The sequence below is a fragment of the Bipolaris maydis genome (assembly GCF_028858645.1).
Source record: "Bipolaris maydis strain C4 unplaced genomic scaffold PSV08scaffold_6, whole genome shotgun sequence".
Classification (NCBI taxonomy): Eukaryota; Fungi; Ascomycota; class Dothideomycetes; order Pleosporales; family Pleosporaceae; genus Bipolaris; species Bipolaris maydis.
In genome coordinates, this window is record NW_027093862.1 from 1,717,682 (window position 1) to 1,729,648 (window position 11,967).

Below are 11,967 nucleotides of genomic sequence, written 5' to 3' on the forward strand. Positions count from 1 at the left end.
GAGACGACAAGATGAAACAACCAGGTATATCTGTACGCCTGGGCCGTGCATGCACCGTTGCAAGCCCCGATCGCAGGTTGCTTCGCGTGTTCCCAGCATCTGCAGACGCCTCTGTCATGTCCATGGCCTTGACCGCGTCGTCTGACGCCAGGCCGAATAATTGCGGGCTGCCTGTCGCTCAGCCGACACCCACGGCCCGGCGTGTTGCCAGACAGAACAAGAGGCGTCCGGGCCTGCATCTAACTGACAGAAGCTTTTGCAGCTGGCGCCCACTAGGAGCCCCCGTGTCAAGGTTTGCAAAGGGCGAGGCAAAAGCCACGAGAAAAATCACCTGTCAGGCCGACCAATGGCCGGGGCTGGAGGCCGGCCAGGACTAGCAAAGGAGATGGAGAGCATGTATACTTTTACCAAGTACAGTGAGCAGTATGTATGCGTGCACACTACTCGCATCCATTCACGCCCAAGCAGTATGCAGCATCTAACTATACACACATGGCTGAAGGGTTAAAAAAGGCCGTCGTTGCCCCTGGCCCCTACAGCCCGCCAGCCCGCCTGCCCGCCAGCCAGCCAGCCAGCCAGCCAGCCAGCCAGCCGTACTTGCCTGCTCTCCATGAGTGCCTGCCGCTCGCACAAGGCGCGTCTGCCTCTCCCCAACGCGGGTCCCACGACTTCCTTGTCCATGTGTCCACCCGGCTTCATAACTTGCACAATGCCATTACCCACCTTCTCCTATCCTCACCCACCGACTCGCGACTATCCGCTGTCTCTTTATTTACACGTACACACTCGACTACCGGCGCTTGTGTGACGTGCGCCCCGCCCATGAAACAGCCTACCAATTAAACGCCGCCTGCTTTGGCTCCACTCGACGCTAAGCCCTGCATGGACACCGTACCGAAATCACAGTCGTTGGCCATGCCCCCGGCGCGCATACCCAGGCTGAGGTACAGAAACCCGTTGCCGTCCGCCAGCCTTCCAGAGCCTTTCCACGGCTCTGGGCCCCACCCTGCCTGTTCTACTCAAGAGCCGCCCGTCGCCCCGGATCCAAACACCAACCTCCCATCCACCCTCGCTCACTCTCCCTCCCAGCCCGCCCCCCTGACGTCATCCAGTCTGGCTTCCCTACATTCGAGCACCTTTTCTGGCAATGACTCCAAGTCATCCAAGAAGAAGAAGAAGACCAGCTCCGTGCTCGGCTTCCTTTCGCTAAAAGAGCCCTCACAGGCTGCCTTGGACCAGATTGTCCACCAGCAGCGTAAGCAGAGCAGTGGTTCATCGACTCCACCCTCTGGCGCCTATCACGCCAGCCAGAAGCTTCCTCCTCATGTGCCCAAGGTCAACTCCAAATGGGACGGCGTCCCCGAGTCAGTCAAGCAGAGACATTCGCCAACATCCAACCCCTCAATCAAGGACAACAGAAGCAGCGTCTCATCAAAGAGCTCCTTTGGCTCCCATCTCAAAACCACTGAATGGAATCATTCCAACCTCTCGGTCATGACCGATGGCACACGGAACCCGCCAAACTCGATTGCTTCCATCTCCGTCTCCAGCCTGCCTCGTCACGAGACAGCCATGGGTCTTGGCTCTTCGCCTTCAACTGCTACATTTCCCAACACCGTTCGCTACCTTGCAGATGGTCCACTCACGCCAACTTCATTGCACTCACCGTCCTTCAGCTCACAAATGACCGATCGATCCAGTTTTCAGTCAGTGACAAATAGGGCTTTGGATTCGCCTTCTGGTGGCCGCCCGAGCATGGATGGATCCATTCACTCGCGACCACACTCTCCCGCCTCTTCCACCACGTCAGCAGATACCATCACAATGGATACGGCAGATACTATCTTCAGAAAAATGAGTGACCGTCCAAGTCAAGGGGGCCTGGGTAGAGAAGCGCCTGTCGCCGAACTACAGGATCGATTCAAATCAGACATTGTGCCAGAATCTCATGATTTTCTCTTCCAGCCACAGCCACAACCCCCGCCCCCCATCACCACGCGAAGCATCGATCTTTCTGTGGCGTACAGTCGTTCCTCGGACGAATTCATCCCTCCGTATTCCCCCGTGCGACCTGTCCAGAATTTCAGTCGACCCACTGCCCCCGCTGCTCCCACTGCTCCCACTGCTCCCACAGGCCCGCCACCAGTTCAGCGCAATACATTCACGGCATCTTACAGGAGAGCACCCCAGGCACCTGCACTGCCCACCTTGTACGAATCATCATTAGCCAGCACTGATGGATCTGAAGATGACGATGACAATGGCGATGCTCGTTCGATTGCGCCCTCGACTATTGCTCCTTCCGAACTGTCTCTCCACTGGTACGAGTCTCCTCGTGAGCGTCTCGGACTTGGTAGACGTCTTCAAATCAACGACGTCTTACCCTGGGACGAGCAGAGAGGTGGAAAAGGTAAGCCTAAGAAAAGTCGGTTGTTGGTGTTTGGAAGAAGCTCCTCCAAATAATACGCTTTGCAGGCAAAGCATGCGCTCTAACGGATGACTCACGGGAAACATCCCGCTCTATCCGGCCCTCGCCCTATGGTGTAATTCAGCGACTTGTTTCTTGGTACTTCTCTTTCCTGCACTTTTTTTTTTTGCATTTCGCACCACGGGCCGTGCTTGCTCACTCTATCTACTTTTATGTACCATGGCTACACAGAAGCCATTCGCTTTCTCATCACGATACCCATCTCATGAACACTTTTCGTTCTACTTTCATGGCTTTCATTAGAACGTACTACCTTACCCAGCTATCCTGTAAGAACATACTTCAGTGTTTGTAGCTGGCATAGCTATAGAGTTACTTCACCATCTAATTCTAATTATTCAATATCGCAATCTGTCTCTCTTTTGTAATTAGTGATAGAAAATATATAATATGGATCGGTTAGATAAGAAAGGAAGAGAAGCCTACTTTAGTACTTAAATCTCTAGAGAAAAGTTGATTTAATCGTAGAAAGATTGTAGTAAAAACGTCGCACAACCTTTTTATATAGATTATTAGTTATGCTACAGAGGGGTGATATGAAAAAAAAAGTGTTATAAAAAGTTCTTATTTTTAAACAGTTATAACTTAACGAATATAATAGCAATTCCTAATTAGGTGAGTGATCTAAAAAGCCAAGAGGCTCTAATTTATCCTAGATAGTACTAGCGCCTGCTTAGTCAGCATAGGGAAGTGTAAATATCCAATAAAGTTAAAGGGAAAAAAAATCCCACCTTTAAGTGAAATTATCTTTTTATTTATAGTATCTTTTTCTTAATTTTTTTATATATAATTTTATACTACAGAGGGGTGACATAAAAAAAAGAGTGTTACTAAAAGTTCTAGTTTTTAAACTTAGATAACTTAGCGAATATTAGAGCTATACCCAATCGGGTTAGTAATTTAAAAGGCTAAGAAGCTCTAATATTATCTAGATAGGACTAGCGTCTACTTAGTTAGTATAGGGGAGGAGTAAAATTGCGTTGAACTAAGGAGATTAAAAAAAAGCAAGTTTAAAGTCTAAATATCTTTTAAATAGATATATAAAATCTTTTTAGAAAAATATATATTATTCTTTCTATTAGTTGGCTCCGGCCTTTCGGGAACAATTTTTGTGAAACAAAATTTTGGGATTTATTAGAACTAGTTATACAGATATTCGAATTAGCAACCACGCGTAAGCGCCCATTCTTAGCTCCACCCATCGAAACCGTCACGCCCGCCCATCGATATCGTCACACAGCGTCCACACGAACGATAAGCCTGCGACGCCTTGCTCGTACCCGGCCGTAAACACCCAGCTCTCGACCAAAGAACCACAGGATCAACCCCATCCACGCCTTGCTCTCTTTATTCCACAACCTGTCAAAAAACTCCCTCTACTTAATTGTTAGTTCTATAGCGTTAATAGCCTCGTTAATGAGGTCGATTTTATTACTAAGCTAACGGTAAGTGTCCTCTAATAGTCCTGACCCGCGTTTGAGCATAATACGCGTACCTGCTAAGTAGATCGCGTAAGCGTTAACGTTATCTATATACGCGTACTTATCTACGATATAGATACTAGTTAGATCCCTAGGTATAGTATAGTCTAGCTGAAGAACACGTAGCTTATGTAGCCTATCTAGTATCTAGCGGCTAAGTTCGTGTTTAACGTTGCGAGATAGCTAGCGAAAGAAAGCTAGTATAGCCTTTAGAGCTGCAGTAGTAATCTTAATTAGTTATTAGTGTCGTAAATTTAGCTTGTTGTAGGGAAATACTCGCGATAGTAGCTACGAAACGAAGCTCGATATAGTAGTAAGAGGAGTTAAGATTAAGTTATAATGGATTTGTACCTTTAATAAGATATAATATAGTAAATATATAGGTATAGAAGCGCTTTGCGCAATGTATTCTTATTATAACTATAGTTTATTGTCTTATCGCAACTGTAGTTCGCTGTTCTACTGCCTTCGTCACAACCGTAGTTCGCTAGGCTACTGCCTTCGTCGTAACCGCATTTTAGTTATCGTACTTAATAGAGATTTGTCTATTTAACATATACCCGTTGAGAGGCGTATTTTAGTAGTAATACTAACCTGTTTTTTAGGGTTTAATAGGGTCTCGTAGAGGTCTACCTAAATTCTTTTATTACGTACTTTAACTATAAAGCCAATTTTTTTAATACCTAATTCTGGTAGGTTAGGGTGTGGCCTGCTATTCTTTTCTAAGATAATTGATCTGATACGCTATATAGCAAACAGAGGGAAAAAATTCAAGCGATTCTTTCTATTAGAATAAATAATTCTTTTAAAGTTTTAAAGTTTTTCTTTTAGTATTAGTAAGGTTATTAAAAAAATTATAAAAAAGGATTTTTTTCTTATAACTAAGTTATTATATTATTTAATACTTAGTATACTAGCTCTTAGTATCTACTACCTTCTTATAACGGTTAGGTAAGGATAAAATGTAATTATCTATTACCTATTATGGAATAGCTTGCTACTCTTTAAAAATAGCTCTTTTAAACGTTTTAATACTCTCGCTGTTATTTCTAATACCTAAAGAACTAGTTTTTCTATTATTTAAATAGTCTTTAAGTATACTCTAAACGTTTTTAATTAGATTTAAATCTAGACTATAGGGGGAGTATAGGTAAAGCTTAATTTTATTTCTTAAAAACTAGCTTAAAACGTTTATAGTTTTATAAATTTTAGATTTATCTTACTAAAATTACTAACCTAGATAGCTATTAGTATATATATTAACTTCTACTAATTAGAGTATTTATAACTATAATAGTTATTTAATAAAAAATTAATAAAAAGTAAGAAAATCTTAAATAAACTAACTACGTTTTATAGTTAGTTTTACTTAAGGTATTAGAGCTTAGTAGATATATTAGTAATTATTCTAATTAATAGATATTTCTAGCGTTTTAATATCTATTAAATTAGATCTACTACTTACTTAAATAGCTCTCTAAACTTAAATAGTAATATCGCAGCCTATTACTTAATTAGTAAGCGCGCTATTAAAAAACTAAAATTATAGAAAAAAACTATATATAAAATGGAATAAAATAGCTTATTAGGATTTTTTTTAAACTTACTTTTATTGCCTTTAGAAATAAATTTCTTTCTAATATTAAATTTTTACCTTATTCTAATACATTTATTCTTAGAACTATACCTATATTATATTACTAACTTATTAGAAAATATAAATTTACTAAAATTAATATTTCCTAGCTCTTTTACTCTTTCTTTAGTAAATTTAAGTTAATTTTTAGCTTTAAATTTATTTAAAATTTTCTTCTTAGTTATAATATTATTATAATAGCGTAGGTAAGATAAATTAGATCTATTTTAAACGTAGAGTTACTTTAGAGGTATATAGAAGTGCGTAAGATATAAGTAATCTAAGATTTAATTTAATATCTATAGGCCTTATATAAAAGAATATTAAAAAACTACTAAATAAGCTATTATAGATAGTAGGCTTTTATATCTTTATAGTTCTTACTAATTCTTAAGAGAAACTAGTTTAAACCTTATTTAGATATTAGTTATATTAGTAGCTTAGCTATTATACTACTCTCTCTCTTCTTTAATAGCTTATCTTAAGCTATTAAGAACTTTTACTATAAAACTATCTAAACTTTTTACTTATAATATTACTACTTACTATTTTATTTAATTTAGAATAGAGGCTAGTATTTTTCTATATATATAATATTAGTCTATTTATTTACCTATAAGATATATTAATACTATACTACCTTATCTCTATAATAATAATAATAATAAAACTTTTTTTATATCTATATATATATATATTATACTACTTTACTACTCTACTAGTATATTATTAGAAGCGTATTATTTTATTTATTTTTATTTACTTTATATTTTTATACGTAGCGTCTTTAATATTAATTTTAATTTTAACTTAGAAGAGTCTAAGAAGTATAATTATTATACTTAGTAAAAGAAGAAGTACTTATTTATAAGTTTAACTACTTTAATTAGTAATAATAGTTTACTAACTTAGTTAAGTCTTAGAGTATATTACTAATAAGTTTATAAATTTTATTACTACTATAAATTATTATATTATTACCTATAAGAGTAAAGATTTAAATACTAACTATAACTCTACTAAGAAGGTAATAAAAGAAGCTACTTTAGTTTTAGTTTACTAAGTTTAAATAACTTATGTTAGAATATTGCTACTTAGGTAGCGGAAGTTGCTGCTTGTTCTACTAGTAGCTCAGAGGTAGAGGTCTCTGCCTTCTACTTGTCTAGTAATAGACTTAGAGGCAGCTTATCGAAGGTTCTAGTAAAGAGAGATAAATAAGAGATAAAAAGATATTGCTAGGGGAGAGAGAATAGTTAAATTGCCTTCCTAAGGTAGTCTGTAGGATTCGCTCTACTCTTCTCTACTTTCTATCTACTAGCTCTTCTACTACTTATATATTCGTTGTCTTAGATTCTAGAAGAGTCTTCTTAGTAGTAGCTTGCGTAATCTATGGCGTAATAGATAGATATTACTAGATAATAGCATAATAGCTTCTAGTAATAGATTAATTGACGTGTCTTGGTTGAAGGTTGAGTACTTGGTTCTATCGGAGATCAGCTGGTGAGCTTATATCTCCAACACACCCCCTTAAGCTAGGCAGCTGAGATCTGATTGATCTGCTGGTTTTGATTAGCTTGTTTGTTTCGATGAGCTTAGGCTGATAGATTCGATCGATCTGATGGGTTGGATTGTTTTGATAGATTGGTTCGATAGATTGGTTCGATGGATTGGTTTGATGGATTGGTTTGATGGATTGGTTTGATGGATTGGTTTGATGGATTGGTTTGATGGATTGGTTTGATGGATTGGTTTGATGGATTGGTTTGATGGATTTGATGCCTTTGGTAAGGTTTGGTATCGCTCCTTTGGATTGAGTTGTTGGAGCTGTTTTTGATCGATTTTAGTCGTCGAGCTTCGTCAATAATCTGACTGCTCATTGTTTCAAGATTAATTTCTTTATTTGATCTAAAATCTTGAGTAATTGCTGTGACTAGATAATTGAAATCTGAACTCAAGTTATTGAGTATTAGCGCAGCAATAAACCTGCTTGGTAATTCGATACTTCGAGCTTTTAGGCTGAAAGTAAGCCTTGATAGCTTTTGAAGATAGTTTTCCACGTTGTTTTGGCAGCTTGAAACAGTAGTATTAATAAGTTCTTTGCAGATAAGAAAGTCTGAGCTAAAACCTTCTTGCGCATATAGAGCTTTAAGGTTGTTCCATAGCTCTACTGGAGTATTGATTTCTTTTGTTTGTAGGAGAGGTCCATCTTCAAGACTAAGTCTTATAGTAGATAGTACCTTTGTCTCATTGTTTTTGAACGATTCTGGACGTTCTTCTGGTGTAAGGTCGGCTATTACAGCTATATCGCCGCAATCTTGTTGAATTAGAATTGATTGAATCCTTATAGCCCACATGTCGTAATTTGAGCTTCCTTTAAGCTTTGGTACTTTGAAAATACTGTCAGCCATTTTGATAGACTGATAGATTGATTGGTTAGATCGAGCTTATGCTGATACTATTGCAGTTACTGTCCTTACTATGAAGAACTCTGGCTGCAGATCGTCAGCTTGATAGATTGAAAAAACTGATTGATCGATTGATTGATTGATAGATCGATAGGTTGAAATATCGATAGGTTGAAATATCGATAGATTGATAGATTGATAGATTGATAGATTGATAGATTGATAGATTGGTGGATTGATAGATTGGTGGGCTGGTAAGTCGATCGATGGATTGATCGATCGCTGGATTGTTCAATTGATCGATAGATAGTTCTAGTCAGCTGATCTGACTTCGGATGATAGAGTTTCTCAGCTCTTCGCCGTGGTTATCCTCTTAACCCTTGTTACCCTAGCTCTTACTAAGAAACTAACCTAGATAGGTATAGTTCTTATATAGACAGCGCTGATCGTAATAGATCACAATAAACGTATAGTACTAGAAGCTTCGATAGATCGCGTAATCCGGGCTCATAACCTGTTAGAATATTGCTACTTAGGTAGCGGAAGTTGCTGCTTGTTCTACTAGTAGCTCAGAGGTAGAGGTCTTTGCCTTCTACTTGTCTAGTAATAGACTTAGAGGCAGCTTATCGAAGGTTCTAGTAAAGAGAGATAAATAAGAGATAAAAAGATATTGCTAGGGGAGAGAGAATAGTTAAATTGCCTTCCTAAGGTAGTACTGTAGGATTCGCTCTACTCTTCTCTACTTTCTATCTACTAGCTCTTCTACTACTTATATATTCGTTGTCTTAGATTCTAGAAGAGTCTTCTTAGTAGTAGCTTGCGTAATCTATGGCGTAATAGATAGATATTACTAGATAATAGCATAATAGCTTCTAGTAATAGATTAATTGACGTGTCTTGGTTGAAGGTTGAGTACTTGGTTCTATCGGAGATCAGCTGGTGAGCTTATATCTCCAACAACTTATAGTTAAAAAAAGAAGTTATTAGTTATATAGCTATTAGCTACTAGCTACTAAGTTCTAGTAGAGATTTAAGACTACCTTAGTTATTTAGAAAATTAAATAGTAAGTCTAAAGTAGACTATTATTAGCTTTATAGCTACTCTAGCTTTTATTCTTTATTATTAGTTAAGTTAAAGTAAGAGAAGAGGTAGTAAGAAGAGAGAGAATTTAAATATAGTTATATAGTTTATTTCTAATTACTATAGCTTAAAAGAGAATAGTACTACTACTACTACTTCTAGGTTAGAGGTTTAAGTAATAGTAGAAAGTCTAAAGAGGTTTAAGTTCTTTTTATAAGAGTTTTTAGTCTATTTTAAATACTTATTATAAATTTTAATTTTCTTTTTCTTTTTTTTAAAGTTAATTATCTTATAGTAAAGTTATATTATCTTTATCTTACTTTTAAGCTTAGATTTACTTTAATAAAGCTTAAAGTAGTCTTAGTTTAGTTAAGTTTTATTTATAAAAGAGTTTAAGTTTATAAAATACTCTTATAAAGTTAGAAGTAAAGTACTATATAAAGTCTAAGTTATATTTAACTTACTTTACTTAATACTTTAACTTTAAGTAATATAACTTACTAGCTAAGATTTCTTTAACTTTCTACTTATCTATACTATAAATTAGAATATCTAAAAGTTTAAGTACTTCTTATTTTAAGAGAGAATTTTAAAGATCTTTATATAAAAGTTTTAAAGTAAAGATATTATAAATCTAAGACTCTTTTAGTAGCTAAAGTTAATAAGAGTTTCTTATCTATTCTAATACTTAAAATAGTCTTTTTTATTTATTAAATAGCTTTTAGCTAAGATAGCTTAGGTTAAGATAATAAGTATCTAAAAAGACTTAGTTTTTTACCTTCTAATTAATAAAATATTAGTACTAGTTTACTATAGTTTATATCTATTCTTAAGTTTTCTTAAGTTATTCCTTAGTAATCTTCTAAGCTTTATATATTTAGCTAGCTAATATAAGAGCCTCTACCTAGTTTAACTTATTAGAAGTAAAAAAGAGTTTTAGAGCTTAGTTTTAATTTAAGCTTTATTATAGTTCTATTTTATATAGAATTTAATATAAAGATATTCTAATAGAGAAATAAAGTAAGGAAATTTAGACTCTATTAATTAAAAGTAATAACTTACTTTAATTATTTTAATAGTAGGTTATAAATAAGCGTAGTCTCTAGTTAATATACTTATTTATAATTTTAGTTTAGTTATTTATCTCTTTATAGTAAGCTATAGATATTTTAACTTTAATACTTAGAATTTAATAGAACTTAGACTAAAATTAAAAGATAAACTATAAGCTTTTATTTAAAATAATAATTATAAGTATATAACTAAAAAAGTATACTTATTAAATAAATAGCTTAGCTATACCTCTTACTATAATAGTTTTATAATAAGAAATAAAAATAGCTTACTTTAATAAGTAATTAATAATAACTAAAATTATATTATAATTAGATCTATCTTAAGAGAACTTTTTAAAGTTTATATATAAGTACTATATAGGCTTATTAAGAATTAAAAGAAGGTAAATTATACTAAAAACTTAAGTCTATTTTAAATATACTTTTTAGTATATTTATTATATAGAGTTTAGATCTATACTACTCTAGTTAAGTTTACTACTATAGCTAATAAGCCTTACGTTAGTATTCTATAAAGTTTATCTAGTAAGATAGTAAAGTAGTATACTTAGATAGAAAGGTAATAAAAGGTTAGATAACTTAATCTATATTACTATAGATTAATAGATAATAATCTTATTAAGTAAAGATACTAGTAAAAAAGTATAATTTAAGTTAACTATAATAAGAGTTAGACTAGTAAATAGGTTAGGGTTAGATTATAGTTAAGTTACTAAGAGTTTAGGTTAAGGTTAAGTTAGGGTCTTATATAATTATAACCTAAACTTAACCTTAACTTAAACTCTTAGCAACCTAACTATAACCTAACTTAAACTTTTAGTAACTTAACTATAATCTAATTTAAACTCTTAGTAACTTAACTATAACTTAATCTAACTTTTAGTAAAATTATTAAGTAGAGGTTATAGTTAAGTTATTAAGAGTTTAAGTTAGATTATAGTTAGGTTACTAAAAGTTTAGGTTAGATTATAGTTAGGTTACTAAGAGTTTAGATTAGGTTATAGTTAGATTATTAAGAGTAGTAGAGTTATTTATTATAAATACTTATTATAAAGTAGAGTCTATATATTATTATTAGAGCTATTTAAGTTACTAACTACTCTATAGCTAGTATATTACTATTTAAGTTACTAACTACTCTATAGCTAATATATTACTATTAAACCCTATTACTAATAAACTTCTTTAGATAGTACTTAGTAAGAATAGAGTCTTTTACTTAAATAGTAACTCTCTTAGTATAAATAGTATTTAAGTTATAGTCTATTAAAGTTAGATTCTATAATAATATAATAAATATTTATAATAAATACCTTTAAAGTAACTAATAAGAAATACTTTACTTATTTCTTAAAGTATATTAAGAGCTTACTATTAAAAATATAGTCTTAGTCTAAGGTTTTTAGTAATCTCTTATATAAGGTATAAAAATAGTAGCTTTAGTAGTAATAGGTCGCTTTCTATCTACTACCTTTTAATTTTATATAGTATAATAGCTACTATTTATTAATTAAGTGCTATAATAAGATACTATAATAACTTACTACTAGGTTTCTAGCGTCGCTTCTTACGCCTAAGTTCTACTAAATCTTTACTAGCTTTTTTATTACTTAGTACTATCTTCTTTATAGTATCTTTTATAAGTTAATATTTAGCTTATTTTTTAGTACGCGCTATAATAAAATATAATAAAGTAAAGTAGTAGTAGTTAGCTAAGTTATTAGTTAGATAGATAAATAGTTAGTTAGGTTATTTATATATTTTAAAAAAGTTAAAGCTCTAGGCTATAGTATAGAAAAA

At 34.1% G+C, this 11,967-nt stretch overlaps 1 protein-coding gene across 1 annotated transcript; it reads left to right on the forward strand.

The window, feature by feature from the left end:
- Positions 1–915: 915 nt before the first annotated feature.
- On the forward strand, positions 916–2,838 carry PSV08DRAFT_222776 (uncharacterized protein; the record flags this gene model as incomplete). Its single annotated transcript, XM_014226260.2, has 1 exon — positions 916–2,838. The coding sequence occupies one exon, from the start codon at positions 916–918 to the stop codon at positions 2,461–2,463; it is 1,548 nt and encodes a 515-aa protein (XP_014081735.1). The 3' UTR covers positions 2,464–2,838.
- Positions 2,839–11,967: the final 9,129 nt, after the last annotated feature.